Genomic DNA, 25,665 nt, shown 5'->3' on the forward strand with positions numbered 1-25,665 from the left:
GGGGGAAGGGAGGGAGAGGGGGAGGGGGAGGGGGAGGGAGAGGGAGAGGGAGCGGGGGAGGGAGAGGGAGCGGGGCAGGGAGAGAGAGAGGAGGGAGAGGGAGAGGGAGAGGGAGAGCAAGAAGGTTCTCCCCAGGGAGAATGGGGAAGTATGCACACCTGACTGCATTGCACACGACTCATCACAGCTTTGTGTCGCTCGCCTAACCTGCCTGCAGGAAGCTCCGGGGCTCTGGCGGCGCGGGTGCTGCTGCTTGCGGAGGGGGCGGCGCCGCCGCGTGGCGTGGAGGTGGCGGCCAGCCGAGTGGTCCGTGTCAGTGAGGCAGTCATGAAGAAGGCGAGCGGCGTGAACAGGGGGGGGGGCGCTGCGCAAGGGCCGTGGGGATGCAAGGATGTGACACGTGAACGGGCGGGCGTTCACACCGCAGCGACCTGTTTGGAGTGGTGTTACTGGCCCGACGCACAAGGCGCCGACTGGCCAGTCGTGCTAATCGCTCACACCTCCTTGCAACCTTCACACCAGACCCTACGGTGTACACCTCACTGCCACGGCCGCTATGGAAGACCTCCCTCTGCTGCCCATGCGGCCGTGCCAAATGCAGGTGACGGGTCTGGACAACGCGGCAGGCGTGACGGCGGCGGCGGAGCTGGACATGCCGCCGCAGCTCAGCCTGCGACAGCTGCTGCAGCAGGCCGCCGCCACCTCAACCTCAACCTCCACCACAACCTCAACCTCCACCACCACCTCAGCTGCTCCCAGCACCGCCACCTCACGCGCGGTGCGGCTGCTGGTGTTGGACGGGGTTCAGGACCCGGGCAACCTGGGAACCCTGGTTCGATCCGCGCTGGCCTTTGGCTGGCACGGCCTGTTCCTGCTGCCTGGCTGCTGCGACCCGCTCAACGACAAGGCCGTGCGCGCGTCGCGCGGGGCTGTGCTGCGGCTGCCGGTGGCTGCCGGGCAGCTGCGGGAGCTGCAGGAAGCTGCGGAGGAGCTGGGGCTGCTGCTGCTGTGCGCTGACATGGAGGAGGAGGCGGAGGAGGGCGGGGTAGGGGCGGCGGGCAGCGGCGACAGCGGCAGAAGTGCCAGCAGCAGTGCTAGCAGCAGTGCTAGCAGCAGTGGCGGTGATGGCGGACCGGGCAAGGAGCGGGGGCTGCTTGAATCGGGCGGGCTGTTGCCGCTGCTCGAGGCAAACGCAGGAGCTCCGGCGGCGGCGGCCACGGATCCCGGCAGTAGCAGTAGTGGTAGCGGCAGTGGCTGTAGCGGCGGCGTGGCGCTGGTGCTGGGCAGTGAGGGGCAGGGGCTGTCGGGGGCGGTGCGAGCGCTGTGCAGTCCTGTGGCTGTGCCCATGACCCCGGGGGCCATGGAGTCGCTCAATGTGGGTGTGGCGGGCTCGCTGCTCATGTTTGCGCTGAGCCCGGGCCCGCCGCGGCTGTTTGCGCGCCTGGCGGATAAGCTGCGGCAGCGTGCGGGGGCGGGTCAGGCATAGTGGCGACAGCTAAGTGCGCTTACGTCTTGGTCAACGCTGCATGATAAAGAGAACGCAAATGCACATACTTCTTGTTCGCCCTTGGCGATTGTGAATGTGTATGCTCTGTATGGTAGCCGAGCCGAGAGGAGCTCCATTAAGGCAGCTCCAGTCGGAGCCCCTACACACCTCCCCTGGCTGCCCACATCTCAGCAGCTACCTCTGTCCGCCTACAAAATGCGTCACCACCTGCCTCCTTTCCGTCTCAGCAGCACCACACCACCACCACCACAACCCCCGCCGGGCCGGACGCCCGGAGCGTGAGGAATGCGCGTCAGCAAACTTCCAGTCAGCGAGCCAGCAACTTGTCGGTACAATACAGTAACTCCGGCGTTCGACCAGCCGCGCACTCCTGCCCTGCCGTTGCAATTGTTTGCCATCTGCTGGCGTCTGGGAATCAGCTGCACCCTACGGAATCCACTAACCCCCCTAAACACTGTCCCATCGCACACCAACACCAACACCCCCTTCCCAGCACAGCAGCTCAGTCCGCCAGCGCCAGCAGGTGCGCCGCCACCGCCTCCCCCACGCGCAGCCCATCCACGGCCGCCGACATGATGCCGCCCGCGTAGCCCGCGCCCTCGCCCGCCGGGAACAGGCCGGGCATGGTGACGCTCTGGCAGGTGGTGGGGTCGCGGTCCATGCGAACCTGCGGGCAGCAGCCGAGCGGGCGGGCGGGTGGGTGGGTGGGTGGGCGGGCAGCCATTATCGGGTAGTTCTCAGTATCGGGTAAGCAGTCGTCGTAGCAGCAGGGGCAGGGGCAGGAGCACGGGCAGAGGACAGCGATGTGGGAGGGTGCAGCACCCAAACCACCGCCGCCGCATGTGCACATGAGTCGGCACCGAGTGGAGCTCCGGAGGCGCTGCGCGGGAGCTTGTGGTGCCCGCGGCGTGGAGGGGCAGCCGCCCGGCCGCACGGCCTGCAAACGCGCTGCCCTCCGCTCAGTTGAGGCCTTAGATCCCCCCGCCCGCCTATTTTAGTTTGCGCTGGTGTTTACAACCCCACCAAAAGCCACCAATCTTCCGGGCTCCCAATCTCCCATGCCTGCCGGCGCCTGCTCCTGCACCCGCACCAGCGCGCTGCCTAGCGCTACCATCACCCCATTACCTCCCTCTGTGACACCTCCTTCCCTGTCAAATCCTGCCTCCTCATCACTCCGAGCCGGCACCGATACCTACCGGCGCGGCTGTGTGTGTCTGCAACCCAACGCAACCCAACCCAACCAACCTCCGTCAGCATTCCCTGCCAGCCCCCCTTGATTCATTACATGCAATTGCGTTGCCCCCCCCCAAAGAATCCTTCATCCTTACCCACTGGCGCGCCGGCGCCTGTGCCTCCCCCAACACCCCTACAACTTTTTTGTGGTTGTCTTTATTTGGGGCGGGAAATCCGCCCACCCACCCCATCCACTGGCGCCCACCCACCCACCCACCCCAACCCGCCATAAGTAGTATCACTTACAGCTAACGCCTCTGCCTACGCCCCGCCCCGTTAAGCTAGGTTTGGTTTGTTTGGGCTGGTATCTACAACCCCCTCCCCCACGACTTCGTCCGCAGTCTTCAGTGCATCCTGTACCGCTTTTCCAAACATCCCTGCAACCCCCCCCCCCCCACACACACACACACCGCCCCCAACCCCCACACCCACCGGCGCGCTGGTGCGCGTCTCGACGCCGTGCAGCAGCGCCGCCTCCGTCACGAAGCCGCGCAGGCGGCGGTCGAAGCGCCGCAGCGCCTGCCGCAGCGCCTCCGTCAGCGGCGGCGCGTACAGCTGGTGCAGCGGCGCGGACAGCACCCCCAGGCGGTAGGAGGAGGAGGGCAGCGTGCCCACAGACAGGTCGCCTGTGCGGGCGGGGTGCGTGTGTGTGTGTGTGTCTCTCTGTGTGTGTGTGTGTGTGTGTGTGTGTGTGTGTGTGTGTGTGTGTGTGTGTGTGTGTGTGTGTGTGTGGGGGGGGGGTGGGGGTGGGGGGTGGATTGGGGATAGGGTTACGTTCATGATTCCTTAAACGGTGGATGGGGTAGATCAACATGGGAACCAAACGGTAAAGGGGTGGACGTTTCAGGATGACTGGGCTTTTTCATTGGGCCCAGGCACATAACCCCGCCTCCCCCGCCGGTCCGTAGTCCCCCGCCTCCCCTCTAGCCCTCCTAGCCCCCCTAGCCCCACGCCCGCTCGCCACCCCACCTGACATGAAGTCTGTGACCCGCTGCACAGGCGCTGTGAAGTTGTAGCCTCCCATCGCCGCCCCGGCGCGCTCGTACTCCAGCTGCGTGCCCCGAGGCAGGAGCAAAGGCGGGGGCGGGGAGTTACATTCTTTATTATATTTAAGAAGTGCAGGCGCAACCAGGAACCGTAGTAGTGGGATTGCAGGGATTGGTACCAAGGAGTGTGGAATCTTATGCTGGGTGTTAACGAGGTGGGGCGGGGGGTTGCAAGGATTGGTACAGAGGAATACCCCAGAGCGGGGGGGGGGGTTTGAGGTGTAGGTGGCATATGGTGTGCTGTGTGGAGCTGGTGGAGCGGGGCGACACAGCGGCGAGTGGGCGTGAACAGGGGCCCACAAGCCAGCTACGCGCGGCGCATGCTTTTCTTCTTCCCCAGTCCGTCCCGATGCACTTCCCGCCGCCCCCGACCAAGACAAGCCACGACCTGGAAGCTGGCCCCTCGCCCCCACGCCCCCCACCCCCTCGCTCCAAACCCCTCCGCTCCCCCTCCCCCCCACCACCGGAGCCGCCGCCAAATTGCAGAGGGCTCCCGGTGCGCTCGCGGCGTGTGGCGTTCTGCTGCCGTGTGCTCTTGCGCCCGCTCCGTTTGTGACGACTAAATACCTCATGGCCACCCCCTACAGTATCATCGCTTGCAACGAACACCTCTGCCTGTGCTCCGCTAGTTTCACTTGGTTTGGACTGGTATCATATTCACAACCCCTCCCTCCCATACACACACACACACACACGCACACGACCCCACCTGCAGCTCCATTCCCGCCAGCGCGCCGTGCTGCTGCTCCAGGTGCGCCCAGTCCGACGGCCGAACCGCCACCACCAGCGCGGCGTTGGCCCAGATGCTGTTGCGGCGGCTGGGGGGCCGTCACAAATACACGGGGGGGGGGGCAAGCCAAAACCGTACACGTTTAGGTATGCAGGTATGTCGACACGAACGGCGAGTGGGTGGGAGGCGCGGGGCCGCACCGCGCGCACGAGGGATGAAATGGTGGAGGGAGGGTTGCCAACACAAAGGAATAGTCAGCAGGGTCGAGAGGAGCACACGAGAGGAGCATGCCGTGTGCAGATTGGGCAGAGGAAGGATTGGGCAGGCGGCCCAGGCAGGCGGGGAGGGTGGGTGGGTTGCAAGGATGTTTGGAAAAGCGGTACAGGATGCACTGAGGGTGGGTGGGTTGTGAGCGCACACGCACGAGCGCCCAGCAAAGCTGAGCAGGTCCCCCATGCGGGATTAGGGACACGGCACGTGCCGCCAAGCACTCCAGCGGTCGTCGTGTTGTTGCGGTATCATACGGTATTGGGCAACTGGCGGCAGTAATGTCGACACCTCGCCGCGCCGCACCTGAAGCTCATGCCGTTGAGGCAGAGCTCCTGCTCGTTGGTGCTGGTGGACACAATCTGCAGGGCGAGAGCAGGATCGCCGGTGGCGGCGGTTGGGGCGGGGTGGCGGCGGGGCGGGGCGGTGTAAGAGCCAAAGAGAAAGCGGGTGGGTGGTGGGCGGCGGGTGGCGGTGAGGGAGTTACGGGCGTACGTCGTTAATCCAGGTTTTCGCTGGTGGGCGCGGTTGTGCGTGTGGGTGGGCAGGGGACGGGTCTGGATGCTTGGATTGTCGAGGTGTGCTGCCGCGAGTCGCGCAGGCTGGTGCGCTGCGAAGGAGCGTGACAGGATGCTCGCCGTGCGTCGCACACGGGTGCCTCGCAGCTCGGCGCATCATACATCTGGCACTTTCATCGGGCTGCCGGCTTGATACTTCGTACATCAGCCCTGGAAATGCACATATCCCGCCATGTTTCATACAAACCGTAAGCATGAATGGCTACCCCCCCCCCTCTTCCCTCGCTGGACGCACCTGGCCGCCTGGGCACATGCAGAACGAGTAAACGCCGCGCTTGTCGGAGGAGGGGGAGGAGAGGGAGGAGGGGGAGGCCTCCGTCATGCCCCCGCCGCCCTCGCCGCCGTTGGGCTCGGCGACACAGTCGGCACCCCCGTCCACTGGCGGCGCAATGCCGGGAGCGTCAGCAGCAGCGGCGCGCAGAGCCTTGTCGGGTGAGAGGTGAGAGGTGAGATATGGGGTGGGGGTTGTAAATTCCAGCCCAAGCTTATCCAAACCAAGCGAAAACAAGCGGAGCACAGGCAGAGGCGCTAGTTGCAAGCGATAGTACGTCTGAGAGGGGGCAGAGGCGTCGTGTAGCAGAAGGGCGAGCGGCGCCGGCGAGGGGTGTGTGTGTGGGGGGGTGTCAGCCCACAACCATGTGGCTGCCGGGCGCCGGCGCGTCAGCCCCCGTGTTCCCGCGAATGAGCGAACCATGTCCGGTTGCAGTCCAGAGGCATGGTCCGGAGAGGCGCGGCTAGCGGCCTATCGCCCCACGTGGTCTGACGCAGTTCGCGGCGGGTCTCCCCACCCCACACGCCCCGCCTCCCGCCTCCCGCCCCGCCCCCGCCACCCGCACCTGCGCTGTGTTGCCGTCCGCGGACTCGCTCCAGGGCGCCGCCACCCCCGCCGCCTCTGCCGCCGCCGCCGCCGCGGGCGTGGTGAGTCGGTCCATCACCTCCGCCACCAGGGAGTAGTCCGCCACAGGCAGACGGCCCTTGCCGCGCATCACGACTGCGGGCGGGCGGGCGGGGGGGGGGGGGTACATGCATTAAGTTTACGAAGTGAAGTCGTAGCCAGGTACAAAGGTACACAGGGGGGGCGGGCGGGCGGGCGGGAGGGTGGGTGGATAGCCAGAAGGTGGTGGGTTAATGTTGCTAGCTTAGACCCGAGTGTAATGATGCATGCATAAGACACGTGTTTGCCACGATTGCCTAAGCTGGCAATGCGCACATCGGGTTTAAGCCCTTAGTGGATCCGGGATCCGGACCCACCCGCCGCATCCTCGGCGCCGTACTGGATCTCGTCAATGAGGGACTGGGGGTGCTCGATCCGGAATCCAACCGCAAACGGTTTGGCCGTCAGCAGCACCCCCGCCGCCGACAACGTCCTGCGAGCGGTCGGGCTCACATGGGGTCGGCCCGCGCAGTGCAGTGCAGTGCAGACACAATATGGAGATGGACAATATAATAACAACAACAACGTCAATTGCAACGACAACACGCTATAATACGCGGTGTCGCATCGGTACAAGAAGCAAGGGCAGATCGCATCTTGCCGGGCCCTCAGCTTGCGCCGCCCCTTACCCCCGCGCCACCCTCTGCTGCTCACCGGTACAGCGGGCGGGCTGAGTGCCCCACTGCCAGCACCACACCACTCGCACGGATCTCCTCGCCGCCTGCAATGTGCGGAGCCGGTCAGGAGCTGGCGGAGGCGCGCGCGTCCTCGGACCGGTAAACTCCTCTCGTGCCCCCACCGCTACCCCGTTCCTCGCGCACCCCGCCCGCCCTACCATGCTTTGCCACCTCCCCACGGACGCCGCCCCCCTCCTTCCCCCTGGCCACATTGGTTGACGTCCGGCCACCGCACTCACACCCACACCCACCCACCACACACACACCCACACCCCCCCCACACACACACACGCACACGCACACACACACAAATACACAACACGCGCACACACACGCAGGCACGCACTTGTGAGCCGTACGCCCTCGCAGCGGCCGCGCCGCACCGCCAGCTCCTTCACCTGAGCGCCGAAACGCACATCCACGCCAGCCGCCTGACGGGACGGGAAGGGGCGGGGCGGGGGAGCGGGGGGACGGGAGGTTCGCCAGCGGCAGCCGTTCTTGTAGGTTATCAGTGATCCCGTTGGCGCATCCGCAAGGGGTGAGGGGCAGCCGCCGCGGCAGGCCACCACACGAGCGGCAGATGCGGCCCGAACCACGATGAGGCGAGAGTTGCACGGCGTTGCAATGCGCGTCGGCATCCAGCCCAATACCCACACGCGGCCCTCCCCCACCCCTGAAGTGGCCCCAAGCCCGCCTGCCCTTCCCCTCCCGCCCGCCCGCCCGCCCGCCTGCCCCGCCCGGACCCACACCACCCACCTGCAAGTGCGCCCTGAAGCGCTTGAGGATGCGCACCAACGCGTCGGTGCCCAGGTGCGGCTTGCCCGCCACCAGGATGGACTGCGGGGACGGGCGGGTGGGCGGGCGGGCGGGCAGGGAAGGGCGGGCGGGGGCGCGTACAACGCACAATTGATGGAGGTGTATGTGTTTGTGTATGTGTGTGTGTGTGTGTGTGTGTGTGTGTGTGTGTGTGTGTGTGTGTGTGTGCGCGCGTGGCGCCAGTGAGTGTACAGCACTTGATGAGGGGGGTTGAGCACATCTGGGAACAGAGCGAGAGGTGTCAAATGCTGCTGGGGTGGCCATTGCGTGCAGTGTCGGGTGCACTTCCCCCCGGTTTTGGTTTAGTTTCGGCTGGTATTTACAACCCCCTCCCCGCCCCGTTACCGATAGGTCTGTGCACACTTGCACGGGGTCTTTAATTGTGTGCGTTTCGTGGGGCTGGGAACTGACATGCACCCCGGCACACACACACACACACACACACACACACACACACACACACACACACACACACACACACACACACACACACACGAGCCCACCCGCGCACGCCCCCTCCCCCGGTCCCCCCCACCTCCGGCGCGCCAAAGTCCACCAGTGCCTGCAGCACGCGCCGCACGGGGTCGGCGTTGCGGCCAATGCGGGTGGTGAGCTTGCCGTCACTCCACGTGCCGGCGCCGCCCTCGCCTGCAGGCCGCGGTGGGAGCGGGGAGATGTGCATAATCATACTTCAAATAGTACACGCACAAATCAAATAAGCCATGCATGACTCCCTTGACCAAGAAAACAAACAAATGATATTAAGCAGAAGAGGACTTCGGAATCCTCAGGACATTCTCAACCGGTGGACCAATCCCTTGCAGCGCCCGCCGCCAGTGCAGTGTGTGCAGCCGAGAGACCGAACAGGACAGGGCCCAAAGCAGCACACGAGCAAGGCTCGAGGCAATTCACACGATGGACCCAGACACATGGTGTGCCGCTGACGTGCCGTCCACACAGACCTCACCTGCTTGCGGCGAGCCGCTGCGACATGCGAGCCGCTGACAGGCAGCACACCGCCCCACGCCCCGCCCCGAACCCCGCCCCGCCCCACCCCGCCCCGCCCTGTGCCCCGTCCCGACCCCCGCCCCGCGCCGCCCCTGTGCCCCGTCCCGCCCTGTGCCCCGTCCCGCCCCTGCGCCGCGCCGCCCTGCGCCGCACCGTAGCACAGGTTGGAGTCGGGGTCCAGCCGCCGCCGCACGATGAATGCGCCGATGTCGCGGCCGCGCTGCTCCACCGGCTGCCCGCGCTCCAGCAGCACCACGCGCGCGCCCGCCTCCGCAAGCGATAGCGCCGCGAACAGGCCGGCGGGGCCGCTGCGGGGGGCGGGAGGCAGGGCGGGGCGCGGGGCGGGGGGCGGGGCGGGGCGACATGGAGGGGACGTAGCGCGTGGAGTTGTATTGTTGGATGGAGGCGGCTGAGTGCCGTTAATGCCCTGTGCTGGCATCTAATGCGTCCAATGCGCCAATGCCTTGTGCTGTCCAATCAACATGCGACTGCAGCGGACCGCCCATCCACCTGCCGCCACCCGCCGCCCCGCCCCACCTGCCAACCACAACCACGGGGTCCGCCCTCCGCAACCGCTCCGCGGCATCCCCCACCGGCGGCGGCGGGCTGGTCAGCTGGGGCTGGCGCCGCGCCGCCGCCGCCGCCAGGTCCTCCGCCGAGTCCTCCAGACCCACCCTGCGGCGTGGCAGTGCGCGGATGAGGGGAGCGGTGGGCGTGGCGTGCGACCACCAGCCTGCAGCAGGCGAGCCTCGTCGCATTAGGACGCAAGAGGTGAGGGCAGCGGTGCAGAAAGAGAGGGCGAATACAAGGGTAGAGTGCGTGGTGGCAGGGGAGCTGGGTGCGGTCTTGTGGAGAGTGTTGGACTGCGGTTGGCTGCGGCGCAAGTACAGCTGAGCCCTAGGAGCTGGGTCGGTGGACCGACTGGGATCCACGGTCCCTTGGGGCGCAGCTCCCTTCCCCCCTTGGCCGCTGTGATCCGGCATTTGCCCCTCCCCTCCTCCCTCTCGTGGTATCTACAACCCCTCCTCCCTCCCTTCCTCAGCGCCCTCTCCACCCCCGCCTGCCCACCCCTTGCCTCCGGCCCCCTCCCCCTCCATCTCCCTCCGCTCCATTCCTTTGCTCCCTCCCTGCCCTTCCTCCCACCTCTCCACCTCCCCCCCGCACCTCTCCAGCTGGCCCGACCTCGGCACCAGCTTGTGTGCCCCCACTCCCGCCGCCGCCACCGCGCCCGCCGCCACATCCACCACGTACACAAACGACTTGCTGCCGCTGATGTGGCCGTAACTGCTGACACCACCGCTGCTGCCGTTACCATCCCGGCTGGGTCCGGCCCTGCCGCCTCTCCCCGAAGAGTGCCTGTCGCGGCTGCCCCTGCCGCCACCGTCCGACCTGCAAGCCGAACCGACACGGCCAACTCAATGGAATGGGGCGGAGGCGCAGCAGCTCACGTCACCGATGCATGCATGCGCCCGACGTGCATATGCATGTGCATGTGCATGTGCATGCGCCTGACGTGCATGTGCACGTGTGCATATGCATGTGCATGTGCATGTGCATGCACGTGTGCATGTGCACGTGTGCCCAGCACTCAGCAAGTGAGCGGCGCCACCTGAGCACCGCGAGGCGCTTGTGCCGGTGCCGTGCGCACTGCCTCCCCCACTGCTCCCACTCTCACCTCCCGCTTGCCCTCCCTCCCCTCTTGCTCCCCCTCCTCCCCCTCCCGCTAACCGACCGCTCCCCCCACCGCAGCCTGCTTCCCTCTGTGGCGCCCACAGGCGCAGCGCCATGGTGTCTGGCGCCCAGCGGCCCCCGCGCTGGGACCCCACACCACAACACACCTGCTGCATCACCTCGCAGGGTGGGGGTGGCCAATTCCGCCGCTGTCCCCCCCCCTGCTGCCTACTTCGCTACACCTATCTGTAGTCTGTACAAGCTTTGCACACACACACACACACACACACACACACACACACACACACACACACACGCGGTAACAACACGCCTGCTAATAAACTACTACCACCTTCACTTCTCACATAAGCATGACTTTAACCCCTCCCCCGCTGTCTGTGTGCCGCAGCCCCCGCCCCGGGACCCCTCACGCACCTGCCTCCGCCGCGGGGGTCCGCCGCCGCCTGGGCCTTGCGCGCGTCAAAGGACTTGCGCACCAGCCGTATGGCGGCGGCCGGCAGGCGGGCGGTCGTGGCGCCCAGGCGCCAACACACAGCCTCGTGCAGGGCCGGGTGGACACTGATGTCGTCCTGCGGGGGGTGGGGGAGGTGGGGAGGTGGGGAGGTGGGGAAGTGGGGAGGTGCGATGGGGGGGGGCTCGAAAATCGGCCCTGCTTGCATCCGCACACCGCCCTCCGCTTCCCCCTCCCCCACTCACACACGCACACGCCCACACACACACACACACACACAAGTTGAACCCCGCGCCCCAACGTCACGCGCATAGGTGCAGCGCACTTGGCGAGCTGGACACGACCCCGGCAGCGCCCGCCACGCGTGGCAACCCGAGTGTCGAATCCCGAGTTGTCATACCGCCCGCACCCCACGCCCCCGCACCTTCCCCGGGTCCTTCCACGCGGGCACGGATACGCCGTACACGCGCCATGCTCCGCCACCGCCCGCGCTGTGCTGCTGCTGCTGCTGTTGCTGCTGCTGCGCCTGCTGTGAAGACCTCTCGCCCTGCAGACCGGGTGGGCGGAGCGGCGGGTGGTGGGGCGGTGGGTCAGAGCACGCGCGCAGCTGCGGTGTTGCGGGGGTTGCCAGCACGAACAAGGGGTGGCTGCGAGTGAGAGGCATCGCCCAGCCCGACCACTGGGATGCCGCGAATCTCCAATTCCTGGGCGCACTGGCAGTGGGTAGCACCCGTGTGCGGCGCGGCGCATTGCGACCCCCCGCACCCTCCCTCCACCCGACCCGCACACAGCCCCTGCCCTTACCCTGGGGTTCAGCGCAGCCGCTTCCGCAGCGGGTCCTCTGCCGCTGCCCGCAGCCGCCCCACTGGTGGCCGGAGCGCTGCGACGGGCCTCACCTCCTCCACTCCTGCCGCCTCCTCTTGACACCCCGCCCCCTCGGCTCGTCCCCCCCCTGCTGGTGGCCGCGCTGCTGCGCCCGCTGCCACTACTGGAGCCCCTGCCGCCATCAGACCGCCCGGAGTCGCCGCGCTCGGGACTGCGCCCCCGGCCGCCTCCCCTGCCGGAGCCTCCGGCTTTTCCGCCACGAGCTGTGCTGCCAGTGGGCCCAGGACCGGCTGCGGCAGTGGCGACACCGCTAGTGTGCCGTTGGAGATGAGGGACAGGCAGCGATGTAGTTTGCCACGCTGGTGATGCAAGGCGAGAAGAGAAAGGGCGAAGCGCCATGCTCCGCATTGCTGTCGAACAAGGGGAGCACCCTCTATATGCTATTAGGTGAGTTCTTTAATTAGGATTTTCTGTAATAAGATGCTACTCGCGATTGACGCCGCAGCTGCAAGGACGACTTGTGGGAGAAGTGGCGTGTTGGACCGCCGCCGCTACGCGCGGAACGAATTGCAGTCCAAATGAATATGTGTCTCCTTTCGAATGCGTTGTGCTCCAATTCGTTTACACATCAATTCAGGGCATCTCGGTGTTCAAATGGTAAACTCGGTCGCACGGTTAAGCTTGGTCGGTTCCAAACCTGTGCCCATGCCCGCGCCTCCTGTAGCAGCACGGCCCGCACGCCCGGTCCGGTGGCTGGGCTATGCTACAGTGGCAGGTGGAGCAGAGAGGGGAGCGGCAGCACCAGCACCAGCACCAGCACCAGCACCAGCACCAGCACCAGCACCAGCACCAGCACCAGCACCAGCACCAGCACCAGCACCAGCACCAGCACCAGCACCAGCACCAGCACCAGCACCAGCACCAGCACCAGCACCAGCACCAGCACCAGCACCAACAGAAATCGCCGCAGCCGGGCCAACTGAAGACAGCTGGGTGAGACAGGCGAACCCCCCTCCGAGAGGGGTACATCCCTCCACTTTTTCTTATCACCCCTGGAAAGGACCACCGTGCAATACCAAGTGCGTGCTGTCATCAGCAATCCCAGTCCTGGCGTCCCGGGTCCATTGGTCCAATGATCCAATCCCTACTCCCCCAATACCCATGCTGACTTCCTCGGTTCAAATCTGATTCAGGCCCAAGGCGGCAATGCTCGTGTCTTCCGGCCGCCGCCGCTGCAAGCATTGCGGCCGCGGCGGAGCAGGCGGAGAAGGCCGCCGCAGCCAGCCGCGCCCAGCTGAACGCGTTGCAGGCGGAGGTGGATGCGCAGCGGGTGCAGCTGTAGGTGGCGGAGAAGGAGGCGCGAGAGGTGTGCCCAGTCTGCAATCTGCATTGCTACTTAACACGTGCGAACGTCTGTTTGTCCAGGACAGACTCGAGGCGACAGGTAGGGCCCGCTCCAGACACTGCCAGACAACCCCTGCCCCACACCTCCGGCGCCAATGCACCGCCCGCAAAATGTCCACCAGATGAGCCGACCATGCACCGCCACGCACGCGCACGCACCATACACGCCATGCTGTGGCATGACCAGGTAGGCCGCCGCTCCTTCGTAAGGGAGTATGTAGCTGACCCCAAACCACGTGCACCAGTCTGCGGCCAAAGGTTTTGACACGCCTCATCTCCCAGCCAGGCAAGGCTGGAGCCGGGAGTCGCTTTGTACAGGCACTCAACCCAGTGGGCTGAGCCCACGCCACGTCTCCAGTCTGAGGTTGCAAGCGTCTACCTCATTTCCCCAACATACGGGGGCCGGTTGGTACAGGCACCGCCCGGCACGTGTCCAGATGCGTCCCGCTGTCAAGCACAAGCACAGCAGGCACAGCATAACCACATACATGCAATGCTATGCTCGCCAGCAAAGACCGCAAACCAGACACCGGCAGGTCTAACCCTGCGCGCCGGCACCTATTACAAAATAGGTGCAACCACACGGCTACAACAAGACCTAAACCCGCCCGTTTCCAGACACAGCAAGCCGCTGCTGCCCTGCGGTTTGCACGTACCAGCACTCGCCGCATGCCGACTACCCCACTGACAACACCCCCTTTCCACGCGCGCCTGAATGGGTCCCATGGATCTCGTTTACAAACACCAGCAAACAATATACATACACCATATACACATGCGCACGCACATGCCTCAAAGGCTTTAACTTGATCGCTTGCTCCTTGTGCATCGTTTGCAGGGCTCACATACGGTAGTATTGGGCATGTACGGTATCAAGGTCGCAAAGCACACTTTAGGACCGGTTACACGGGGTTGCAGTTCCCTCCCTACAGTATTTATACTTGTGTTAGCCCCGTGCATGCCCCCCACCTTACATTCACACGGATGCAGATGATGAACGTTTCCGCCGCCCAGTGGGCTAGTAGTCATGAGTACTAGGAGAAATCCCACATCCACTGGCATACGACACTCGTTGAGAGTTATGCAAGCAGCCATGTCGTCGCCCGGCCCACCACCGCCGCTAGCAGCAGCGCCAGCAGCGATGGGGCTGTGGAGCCGGCACCGCCGCCATCCCCCGGCGCCGGCACCTCCTTGGGAAGTAGCACGGTGTCAACGGTGTGCACGTAAGCCCTGTGTGGTGACATGGGCATGGTGGGATGACAGGACCCCCTTTGTTTGGGGGGCGCCAAGTGCTTTCCGCAGAACCATGAGCACACTGTGCGGGGCTTCAAGGCAGGAATGTGCGGCATGCCTAGTTCCACGCCAGAGCAACCTTGCGCACTGGAGGCACGGCACCCCACGCATGTCATCTGTACACAGCGACGAGGCGCCGGATCAGACGCACACGCGGCAGCGGTGGGGGGCTAGGGTCGCTGGGCAAGCCGGCGATAACGCAGAATTGGAACGTGCTTCACGGCGGCTGCCGGACCATGCCTCCCCTCCCGAGCATCACCAGCACACAGCCGGCGGACGGCTGATCGGGCGTACACGCGGCGGGTGGCGGGAGGGACCAGGGGTGCAGGGCAAGCCAGCGCAAAAGCTCGACCTGCTACGCCGTCGCCATGCTTTAAGCCCTTGTGGACGCGCACACGGGCGCGGAAGCACAAACACAACCACAACTACAACCACACACACACACCTTCCGTACAGAATGCTGACGTTGCTGCTGGCCTGGATGACAACGGCCTGGGACCGGGCGGCGGTGATGGTGATGGCGCTGCCGCTGCGGCTGGCATTCAAGTAGCCGGCGCCGCTGTGTGTGGCAAGGAAGCAAGCGTGCCCGAGTCAGAGCGGGTGAACAACTAGGCACTACACTGCTAGTCATTCTGCATACGACTGATGAGCAAAGCTACATTCGCGGCACATCCAGCGCATTACAGATGCAATTGACGCCCGACAGCAGCCAATCCGACAACTCACGCCCGGGTGTCGAGGGTGCCGTTCAGTCGCTCCAGTGGGTAGGAGCCGCTGAGGGCGTGGTTCTGGGGGCAAGCAGGGGGGTTGTAAACACCAGCCCGAAATAAACCAAGCCAAACCAAACTAGCGGAGCACAGGGCGGCGGGCGGCATCGCCGGGCGCACACTTCATGAGAGAAGCCCGGGCACCGCTGCACCGCTGGGCACGCTCTGCCTCCGGTGCACCCCAGGCCATGCATCCCCTGGCACCCATCGTGATAGACGTCACACACTCCAAAAGCGCGGCTGTGCGGCGCAGCGCACGGGTGCACACACACACACACACACACACACACACACCACACACACACACACACACACACTCGCTTTGCTGCATCGCATACACTGTCTTTGCGCAACGGATTCCTTGTGCTCTTTAACACACACACACACACACACACGTGTGCCACTGCACCTCGCCGCATCCGCGGCGCCGCGTGTGAGCATGCTCCAAGGCTTACCGCGAGCACGGCTTTCTGGAGTGCGGTGGTGGTCAGCAGCTGCGTGAGGTTGGTCAGCCCGTAGGCGGCGGCGGCCTTGGTCACCGCCTGCACACATACACACACGCATGCCGGTGCGCGCAAATGTGGCGCGTTGTTGTGTGCAACAACGTGCGGGACATAAATACAGGCTGGCGGTTAGCACGCACCGCTGCTGCGCTGCGCAGACCGCACAGCCCGCGCGGCCCTGCTGCACACGTCCCTATGTGTTCCGCCCTGCTCACCGCGTCAGTGGGAGCCAGCAGCGACAGCGGCGGCGAGGGCGCGCGCAGCTCGCCCTGCACGCTGCCCTCCAACGCCAGCAGTGCCGAAAGCGCCCGGTGGTCAGGCTGGTCGGGAGGAAAGCACATGCGGTGCGGGGCGGGTTACATTCATGATTAAGTACGTGGTTGACGGGGGGGGGGTGCAAGGGGAGGGGGTTCAGCGTGAGGGGCCATGGTGGGGGCGGGGGTGGACGGTGCCTGCAGCATGCGCCATGCCTTGGTCTGCAACCCGGTTCATTGCGCGCGAGGTTGGCCACACGCGACGAATCGAGCCCGTCCCAGCTGTCAGGCGCATAACTTCAGGGAGCGCAACAAGGGAAAAGCCCGCCCGCTCCCCACCGCACAACACCCGCCCGCAACACGCTGCGTCGTGAGCCCATCCGCCCGCCCATCCGCCCGCCCCCACCTGCTGTGAGACGTAGTGCCAGGCGCTCGTGTACACAGGCAGCAGCACCTGAGGTGGCGGAGGGCAGACACGGCGGCGACAGCAGCGGCGGCGGGTGTGTATAGCCGCAGGGGAAACACACCGGTGCGAGCGGCCGCATGCCTCAAACATAGACCACATCGGTACCGGTATACACATACACAGAGTTCAGGCCAAACGGTCGCCCGTGGGGTGCCAGGCTTTTCGCGGCTAAGTATGACTACCTGGGTCGCAACGCAACGCTCGGTGAAACCGGTAGGCAGGGGTAATCAACTCCGGCGTCGTTTGGGCCGTCTCAATTCGTTTTGTTTAGTAACACAGACACGCGCAGATACACACACACATTCACCTGGTCAATCTTGTGCACAAAGGCCACGGGCCCGAAGCCCACGGGGATGTTTGCGGAGACGACGGTGGCTCGCGTGCCGTCCTGTGTGTACGTGTGTGTACGTGTGTGTTGTGTGTACGTGTGTGTGTACGCGTGTGCGGCCGTGCAGTTGTATGTGTCGGCACGAGCACTGAGCCCTCCAAGTGCGGCATTCGGACCGAGCACCTGCGGCACTGCTCCCCTCCAAACCCGCAGCGGCACTGCAGCTACCTACCAAACTGACACACACACCTCCACCACCTCACCAGACCACCATGCACCGCGCACAGGTCGGGACTGAACACCCGTACGCAACCCCGCACCCCTGGCCCCCGCCCGTTTCCCCGGCCCCTCGCCCCCACCCGCAGGTAGCTGGATGCGGTGGTGCCGTTGTTCCGCGTCACTGTGAAGTTCACGGCGCAGCAGCCCCTGCAGCAGCAGCGGCGGCAGTGACAGCGACAGGGTTGACACAAGGCGACTGCAGGCGTGGTGACGGGTTGGCGACTGGTTGGCAACGACGTCAGCCACGTGCCCAACACACATCGCAGCTTCGCACCCTGCCACGTGGACGGCTTGCAGACACACACACGCACACGCACACATACACACATACACACACACGCACACACACACACACACACACACGCGCGCCCGCAGCACATGCACACGCGCGCGCTCGATTGCACTCACAGAGAGGACATGGCGCTGGAGCTACCCGGGTAGTTGGAATCCAGGTTGCGCGCGTCAGTCAGCTGCGGGGCGTCGAGCGGTTGGCGGTTGGGTACGGCGCGAGCAAATGGGTTGCGGGTTGGTGGCCGTGATGGGCGCAGGGCGGGCGCATGCTTGTCGTTGCATGTGAGGGTGTGTGCTTGTGGACTGCAAAATAAGAAGCATCTGCCCTTTGCAAATGTGCGGATTGAGCTGAGAGGGGCGGGCAGCGGATGCACACACGGACTTTGGGCAGTACGTCGCCCCGCCGTACCTGGTGGTATCCGTAGATGTTGGCGCCGTACGACGTGTCGTTCATGGACAGCCCGTACACAGACGATAGCCGGGCCACAGCCTGGGGGGAGGCGGGGGAGGGCAGCAGCAGCACGTGTGGCGCAGCACGTAACACACGAGGGGGAGGGAGAGAGGGCACGCACGCATGTCGGCTGTGCGCCCGCACAAGCCCGCGCCATGCCGTCGTGCTGCTGCTGCCGCTGCTGCCCCGGCTCCTGCACATCAGGCCGGCACCCTTGCCCGTGCCCTACGCGGCGCGTGCGCGCGCACACACACACACACACACACACACACGCACACGCACAAACTCTTCTTTGGGGCTTGGGCTGGGCTGGGCTGTGTGTCTTAGTTTTTGTCCTGCCTCGCCGCCCTCGCCATTCCTCCTCGCCGCTGACGCTGACCTGTGCTATCCTCCGCCTGTGCCTCGCCGATTCGCCCTGTGCTTGTAGGTGAGTTCGGCTACGATCAGCGGGCGGGCTATTCGGGTTAGGAGTGCCTGGGAACGTTGTAGGACACTCGCATGGGCTTGCACCCTTGGGATCGTGTGGACACTAATCCCGACCCAAGGTTAGTTAGATGGGCGTAACAGGTGCTTCGGGTAAGTATGGTCTCGGCTCGGCAGGTCGGTCGGCTGCGGTAAGTATACTCTGAAGATAATCCGCGGCCATAATTCTGCATCGCATACATTGTCCTACGCGTAATGTTTTCCTTGTGCTCTTTAACACACACACACACACTCACACACACACGCGCACGCAAGACACACACGCCCCGTGCCGCCCGCACGAGCGCTCACGGTGTCGGTGGGCGCCAGGAAGGTGCGTGTGATGTTCGGTGTGCTGAGCACCGCCTTGATGGGCGCCAGCTGGGGGCTGGCGTCCAGCTGCGTTGCCAGGGTGGCCATGTCGGGCTCGCCCTTGATGGCCTGTGCGGCGCAGTCAGGGGGCGGATAGGGAGGAGGGGGCGGCGGTGTAGTTCCAGCACGTGAACACCGAAGCAAGGGATCCGGTAGCGCGCCGCCGCACCCGAAGAAGGCTCTCAGGGCAAGGGGCAAATGGGGATTGACTCTGAACCAAACAGTCAGGGCCATTAGGGACCTTATGTACGCGCGGCGCAGTCGCAGCCGCACGGACACATTCAGTGCACCTCCATTCAGTTCAGCTGGCGCCGCTCTTCGTTGCGGAGAGCAGCAATGCGGTGCATTCATGACGGCCCCGCATGCGCGCTTGCAAAGTGAGGAAACGCAATGTGTGCTGCTGCCTCCACTCACGTCGTACATGGTGTCGTAGTAGTACTGGAGCACCCTGTCAACCACGTTGACGTAGCCTGCGCCCGCCGGGATGTCCTGAGCCACCAGGTTGGCGGTGGTGCTGCAGGGGGAGGGAGGGGTGCGGCAGGCGGGCAGGCACGTTGCGAGGGCGGACCAGTGGAGGTTGTGAGGAAAGTGGTGCCTGCTTGGAAGGTCTATGTGGCCTTCCTTGGCTCCAGATGGCAGCGTGCGTGGCCTCAGAAGCGGAGGGACCCAAACATGTGCAATGGCATTCCGCCCGTGCGTGCGCGTTGCAAGAGCAGGAGCAGGAGCAACCCACCCACGCACCCAGCAACACGCGCAAGCACGTACGCACGCACCTTGTGCTGACCACAAAGGCCGGGTCTGCCGCGCCGCCGCGTTGGATGCCCACGCGGGAGTAGTTACCCACCTTACCCCTGTGGGTGGTGGGTGGTGGGTGGTGGGGGCGCACGCATATGGACGGCAGGCCGTTGCTAGCATGTGACAGGCACGACAGGTCACGAAACAGCCCGGGGCAACCCAGTTCCCCATCCTTTGCGCCGCTCTGACTCACAGCACGGTGGCCAGACGCGTCTGGAAGTAGGAGGTGGAATTGAGCGGCTGGTCGCCCACACGGAACACCTGGGGCGTGTAAGGACAGGAGGGGTGTGGGTGTCACTGCAGCGTGTCCGCTGCACGCCAACGCGCGCACATGCAAGGGAGTGACCGTGTCATACACACACACGCCCCTGACTCTGTCCGCTGCGATGCCGGGACGACCCAGTCCCCCGGCGCAGCCACGTGACGGTAGGCAGCAGCGTCGATGTTGCCCGGAGCCCCGCCCACTGCCCACCGCTCCCGATTCTTCTCTGTGAACGGCTACCCCCGATGACGCCTCGGCCCCCATCCCATAAGCATTACCGCTTGCAACTAACGCCTCTGCCTGTGCTCCGCTCGTTTTAGTTGGTTTGGTTTCGTTTGAGCTGGTGTTTACAACCACCCGCCCCCCGCCCCCGCCCCGCACCTGCGGTACCATGTGGTACCATTGCGTCTCGATGACGGCGGTCAACAGGTCGGGTCGCTGGTAGATGTCGGCGGTGCCGTTCAGCCCGATGACCTTGGCGAAGTTGTCAAAGGCGCTGCGCATCAACAGGTTGGGTGCGATAACACGGTGAGCAAAACGGTGCCGGCGACCGCGCACATGCACATGCACCCGCGCCCGCACCCGCACCCCCACACCTGCACCGACACTCGCACCCCCGCCAACCCGCACCCACTCGTTTGTGAGGGCGAACACGGTGTAGTCGAGCGAGGCGTTGCGCAACAGCGTCTCCTGCCCCAGCGACTTGAGCGAGATCACCACTATACTCAGGTCGGGGCGCGAGGTGACGTAGTCCCAGATGGAGGCGAAGGTCACGGCGGCGGCCGCGGCCTGCGGACAGCAGGGAGAGGGAGAGAGGAAGGCGGGGGTGGGGGTTGCGGCGAGGCTGGCGGGCGTATTGCCACGCAGTATGTACAGGTTATAGCACGTGCGGCTGTCGCACAGACACAACATGACAGTGGGTGTTTCGCAACGCGACACTTACCCCTGGCTGCGGTGCAGTGTACGGCAGCGGCACTACGACCTGCAATGAAGGCGCAACATGGGGCAAGGCGGCAGGGGTTGGCCTCACCCGTGTTGTTTATGACATACACACATACACACACAGACACACACACAGTTCTTTCTTGCGAATAGACATAAAAGCAACACCGCATGTGGCGCTAGTCAACAACATGGGGAGCAAGATGTTCTCCTGGTGTGGCTTTGAAGCGCTGGTGCGTTGCTGAGTCATGTTGCTGAAGGCAACTCGTTCCCCATGTGCACATGTCACAGCCGCGCTCACAGCAGCTCACCGCATCAATCTTGTGCACGAACGAGCGCACTTGGAAGCCGGTGGGAATGTTGGGCACGGTGACGTTGGCCCACGTGCCGTTCTGCGGTGGAGAGTTGGGTTGGGGGAGTCACGCGCCTGGCGCCATGCTGGAGGAGGCAGGATGCGTGAGCCCAGAGGCAGGCCGGTTTCAGAGGCCGTGAACTGGGACGATAGCGACGTGGAGTGCACGGGGAACGTTCCCGCGCACGGGGAATGATAGCGACGTGGAGTCTATGGACCGCATGACGTTCAAGAAGCCGATCGGAAACTGCTTCGATCCACATCACGAACGCATGCTCCTGCCTGCATATCCGCATCCGCGCCTTGCCCGGCTGCACTCCAGCCCAGCCCGCAGTCATCACACACACCGGCTGGAAGCTCTTCACAATCGGCGCCTGCCCGGACTTGGAAAACGTGACGGTATCGCCCCTGCGAACACATATACACACACACACACACACACAGGTTTTCAAAATTGATTGGCAGCACGTACTCAGCAGCGCACCAGCGGTTGATCCAGCAATACCGGTGTGTGCAGTTGCAATGCAGTGCGCGCCGTAACACATGTACTCTGCAACTCCCGCCACCGCTGCGCAAGAGGTAACGGGAGTTGCAGAGGACATGTGTCCCGGCTAGCCCCCCGGGTGCCTTGCCGGCCCCCGGCACACGCGCGGGCAACTCACAAGGAAGACGGGACGGTGGTGATGTTGTCCGTAGACACCACTTCCTTGGTCGAGTTGAGCTGCAGGGCCCGGCGAGAGGGTGCAGGTGGATGCGGGGTGTGCGTGTGCCGCGTGCCGCAGGTAGGCATGCCGCTGCACAAAGTACGGCGGCCCGGGGCCACAGGACTGACCCGCGGCCTCCGGGGAACCTGCTGCTGTCCCTCACCTGCCCTGCACCGCTCTAATGCTGTTGGCCGGACTGTGGCTTCAGCCATGGCCGCTGCAACCCGGCGGGCATCCGTGATCACTGCCAAGCCAGGCCCCCTGTCGCGTCGCGCCACCCAATTCCCCCTCCGCCGCCGCCCCCCCAGCACGCACCCGCAGGTAGCTGTACAGTGTGTGCGCCAGCAGCGGGTCATCCAGGCTGGTGTTGTAGGTGGCGGCGAACTTGGCAATGGCCTGCGGCGCACAACAAGCGAGAGGGGTCACACAACAAGAGAACTAGTGTTTCAACGTTTGCAGGAGGACGCCAGCGAGCGTGTGGGGTCACCGCCCGCTGCCACCCCGCAACTGTTATGGTTGGCTACCGGTGCCGAGCGCTCAAGCGCTCCTTGGCGGGCGCAACCCGACGACAGCAGTGATGCTGCCGCCACACACCGCATTGGTGGGCGCCAGGAAGGTCTGTGAGAGGTTGGCCCGCTGCAGCGACGCCTTGACGCCGGCCAGGGTGGGCACGTTGTCCAGTTGCGACACGAGCGTGGAGAACTCCGGGTCCGCCTTCAGCACCTGTTGGACCAATCAACACCGCGCCACGGTCACAGCGAGCGTTCATCGCTACCGGCAGCCGCGGCGAGTCCAAACATACAACATCCAGGGTGCCGGCGCTGCGGCGTGTGCGACGTCCCGCGGTGTGTCTGCACCCACACCGCCGCCATCCCGCACGCTCAACGCACAGGCCCCCCTGGGTCCCTGTCCAGCCATATGGCCGGCTGCGGGCTGGAGGTCCGCTCACGTCGTAGGGCGTGTCCCAGTAGAACTGCGGCACCCGGTCCAGCAGGTTGATGTAGGCGGCGCCCGCCGGCACGTCCACCTCCAGAAGGCCCGCCGCAGTGCTGAAGCAGGGCAGCGAGGGGGGGGGGGGGTTACATTCATGATTAGTTAAGGAAGTGGTAGTGGGGGGGAGGAGGAGGTGAAGAGGAGGTGAAGAGGAGGAGGAGGAGGAGGAGGAGGAGGAGGAGGAGGTGGAGGAGGAGGTGGAGGAGGAGGTGAAGAGGAGGAGCGCCGGGTACGACCAAGGTAGGGTGCGTGCCGGTTAGGAGTCAATCACTGGGGTGGCCCTCACGGCCTGATAGCACCGGCCTCTGTCGCTAGCCTCTGCCCCACACACTGGTGCCGCCTGCCAAGTCTGGCGACAGCTGATGCCCAGGCTGCTACTCCCCGGCACCGCTCCGGCCGTTACGGCCCAGACCCGCCACCCGACCCCAGCCACCGCCCCCAGAGCTGTCGCGCATGTTGCCGGTCCACCAACCCAGACTCACGTGCTGCCCACCACCTGAGCTGCTAGGGGCCGGCTGTCGTTGGTGTTCCGGCGCACGCCTATTCGGGAAAAGTAGCTGGCAAGACCTCTGCACGCACGCAGGGAGGTGGGTTGAACATGTGCGCCGATGAGCCGTTAGTGCAATGACTGGGCCAGGCAACCAGGACGGATGCGATGGGAAGGGGGGACGCGTGCGGTGCTACAGCCTCCCTGTTACTCCAGTCACTCACGTCTCTGTGAGCTGCGTGTTGAAGTAGGTGGTGGTGGTGTTGTCAACAGGGTTGCTGGCGTTATTGGGCAGGTCAGCGAGGCGGAACGCCTGCAAGGTGGCAGTGACCAGGACCAGGACCAGGCCTGTGTGAATCCAGGTGGGGCTGCATACGGCTACAGCTGCCCAGCCGCACGGTGCCGCACCTTCACCGCCCGCCGCTCGCTAGCATCGCCCCCTCGTTGGGCTCGGGCATGTAACCCTTACCCCAATCACATACACACGTTGGGATGGATCTCTTTCTGTTTCGTTGATCAACACACACACAAACATACACTGTCCTTGCGCTATGTTTTCCTTGTGCTCTTTAACGTTACACACACATACATACGGTACATACGGTACACGAACCTGGTTCACATAGATGTAGTTCAGCAGCTGCTGCGTCCTGGCCTGAATCGCTGGGGAGCCAAACCCAGCGACTTGGAGCGCCGCAGTGCTGGCGTAGCCCCATTTCCTCGCGAATGCATCGAATGCACTGCGGGTGTGTGGCAGCGAGCGAGGCGAAAGATTCGCAGGTAGCGCCAGGGGCACGGCAACCAACCATGGCGCGGGCAATGCGAGTCTGGGCTCGCCTTGACACAATACAATACAGCACAACACAGCAGGGAGCGCACGCGTGCTTACGTGTCCGACAGCAAGCTGGGTGAAGAAGGAAGCAGGCGCGGGTTGAGGGTAAGGCGAGGTGGGGCGGGAAGGAGATTAGCATCTCTAGGAACTGGGTTGTGACAGCGGTACACAGGCGTTGCGAGGCGTTGCGTTTCCCCTCAATCTTGAGCCCCGCACCCCGCAGACGTCCGTCAAGCATGCTCAAACCAACATGGTCTTCAAGTCCCATGTGCTCACAAGGCCGTGACTGCCAGGCTAGAGTTGTTGATTGCGGCGACCTGCTCGGGTGCCAGGGTCGCCGCAAGCTGCATCAGCTGGTAGGTGAAGGAGAGCCCGGTGGTCCGTCGCTTCACTATGTAGTCATACACCGAGTTGTATGTAACCGCTGGTAAAGGAGGGGCAGGAGATGGAGGCGTCGGCGAAGGGGGCGCGGGAGAAGGCGGGGTAGGGGAGGGCGGGAGCGGAGAGGGTTCGGGGGAGGGAGGCGCAGGCGAGGGCTCAGGGGATGGCGGGTCCTGACTTCGCCCTCCGGTAGCTGCCAGCAGCACCAGCACTGCTATCCAGCAAGCGCCTGCGTCCACGTACATGCATAAGGTAATATGCAGTAAGGCGTCTCACTCATCCGCACCATCCGTCTCGCTCCACAAGCGTGAGGTATTATCAATGACCGCTTCATCTGTAGCTGTATATGAGTCCACTGTACAAGTCAAAGGCGCCTCGGCGCTAATGCTGGTCAAACCGCGCGGCCGCAATACCGCCGCAGACCTCGAAAATGCACAGCTCGGTATGAAAACTACGCTCACCTTTACCCATGGTAGCAGGCACCTGCTTTGCGTTGCGTCGCTGCTAAGTCGCAAGTTTGCTTCGCCCGAGCCAGCTTCGCTACCACGTTCAGACCAGCATGCGATGAATTTGTGTATGTTACAGTGTTACTTTGCAACGTTCTGGTGGAAACCTCTTTACAGCGAGTCATGCACACCGTGCCTTGAGTTTCGGCACGCGTTGCGATTGCCCGCCACCGCCACGGGCCCCCCTCAGACGCCCTCAGGCCCTCACTCCTGTTCGCGCAAACGTCAACACTATTCAAAACCCCACTCCACATGCCATTCAGGCACCTGTACATTAGCATTTCAAGCGTGGCAGGTCCGTGCGCCGATTCGTCAGCACGACATCGAGCCGCGAGCCAGGGCGAGCCTGAGATGTAGGCATGCGTAAGGCGGCCACAAAGTGGTCCTCGATACCACCCGCAAGGTCAGAACGCCTTAAATATCATCATGTTGGAGGAATGCATGGCGAGTGTTATACTCGGCCCTAGAAAGGGCGTCAAAGGCGTTGTTTTCGGGGACTGTTGCGACGGAACAGTCGGCCATTGTATTCACATGGTGCTAAAAATGACCAGTCGCAAGAGGGGACAGTGTGGGCAGGAAGGGGGCGCACGGCTGACGAAAGCGGTGACGATCGGGAACCCGAGGTATCGCACGCCATATTGGGAACACGCGGCCTCGCACGCCACGGTCAACCCAACGTTCAACTGCGACCCCTGGCCTCCCTGAGACGGGCCCCATTTGCCCATGCCTGCGAGTAGCATTATGAAGTGGCGATGAAAGCCCCTCAGACATCGCTTC

At 64.4% G+C, this 25,665-nt stretch overlaps 4 protein-coding genes across 4 annotated transcripts in view; 1 reads left to right on the forward strand and 3 right to left on the reverse strand.

The window, feature by feature from the left end:
- The window catches only part of CHLRE_17g744947v5 (uncharacterized protein), a 2,782-nt gene extending 1,268 nt beyond the window's left edge, over nucleotides 1-1,514 (forward strand). Inside the window, exons 3-4 of the mRNA XM_043072726.1 lie at nucleotides 218-336; nucleotides 602-1,514. Of these exons, the coding sequence (XP_042915185.1) occupies nucleotides 218-336; nucleotides 602-1,486 (1,004 nt within the window). The 3' untranslated portion in view covers nucleotides 1,487-1,514. The remainder of the gene's footprint in view (nucleotides 1-217; nucleotides 337-601) is intronic.
- A 2-nt stretch (nucleotides 1,515-1,516) lies between these two features.
- On the reverse strand, nucleotides 1,517-12,322 carry CHLRE_17g744997v5 (uncharacterized protein). Its single transcript, XM_043072727.1, has 18 exons — nucleotides 11,744-12,322; nucleotides 11,364-11,486; nucleotides 10,903-11,057; nucleotides 9,961-10,185; nucleotides 9,334-9,471; nucleotides 8,950-9,104; nucleotides 8,324-8,436; nucleotides 7,729-7,809; nucleotides 7,319-7,403; nucleotides 6,950-7,016; nucleotides 6,613-6,728; nucleotides 6,198-6,352; nucleotides 5,597-5,785; nucleotides 5,090-5,145; nucleotides 4,496-4,604; nucleotides 3,710-3,791; nucleotides 3,173-3,366; nucleotides 1,517-2,174 (listed from the first exon to the last, which is right to left on the reverse strand). Exons 1-18 carry the CDS (start codon nucleotides 12,161-12,163, stop codon nucleotides 2,010-2,012), a joined length of 2,628 nt encoding a protein of 875 aa, XP_042915186.1. The 5' UTR covers nucleotides 12,164-12,322; the 3' UTR covers nucleotides 1,517-2,009.
- A 51-nt stretch (nucleotides 12,323-12,373) lies between these two features.
- On the reverse strand, nucleotides 12,374-12,942 carry CHLRE_17g745047v5 (uncharacterized protein). Its single transcript, XM_043072728.1, has one exon. It carries the CDS (start codon nucleotides 12,855-12,857, stop codon nucleotides 12,528-12,530), a length of 330 nt encoding a protein of 109 aa, XP_042915187.1. The 5' UTR covers nucleotides 12,858-12,942; the 3' UTR covers nucleotides 12,374-12,527.
- Nucleotides 12,943-13,147: 205 nt separating this feature from the next.
- Nucleotides 13,148-24,965, reverse strand: CHLRE_17g745097v5 (uncharacterized protein). The gene is made up of 29 exons (XM_043072729.1): nucleotides 24,844-24,965; nucleotides 24,278-24,611; nucleotides 24,059-24,073; nucleotides 23,783-23,909; nucleotides 23,394-23,482; nucleotides 23,165-23,251; nucleotides 22,639-22,738; nucleotides 22,284-22,412; nucleotides 22,005-22,085; nucleotides 21,648-21,706; nucleotides 21,333-21,393; nucleotides 20,945-21,025; nucleotides 20,635-20,673; nucleotides 20,326-20,480; nucleotides 20,073-20,187; nucleotides 19,623-19,690; nucleotides 19,408-19,485; nucleotides 19,049-19,148; nucleotides 18,575-18,703; nucleotides 17,759-17,839; nucleotides 17,467-17,528; nucleotides 17,139-17,205; nucleotides 16,759-16,839; nucleotides 16,392-16,439; nucleotides 15,947-16,051; nucleotides 15,684-15,770; nucleotides 15,188-15,249; nucleotides 14,907-15,020; nucleotides 13,148-14,398 (listed from the first exon to the last, which is right to left on the reverse strand). Exons 1-29 carry the CDS (start codon nucleotides 24,851-24,853, stop codon nucleotides 14,248-14,250), a joined length of 2,715 nt encoding a protein of 904 aa, XP_042915188.1. The 5' UTR covers nucleotides 24,854-24,965; the 3' UTR covers nucleotides 13,148-14,247.
- Nucleotides 24,966-25,665: the final 700 nt, after the last annotated feature.

The sequence above is a fragment of the Chlamydomonas reinhardtii genome, chromosome 17 (genome assembly GCF_000002595.2).
Source record: "Chlamydomonas reinhardtii strain CC-503 cw92 mt+ chromosome 17, whole genome shotgun sequence".
NCBI classification, from domain to species: Eukaryota; Viridiplantae; Chlorophyta; class Chlorophyceae; order Chlamydomonadales; family Chlamydomonadaceae; genus Chlamydomonas; species Chlamydomonas reinhardtii.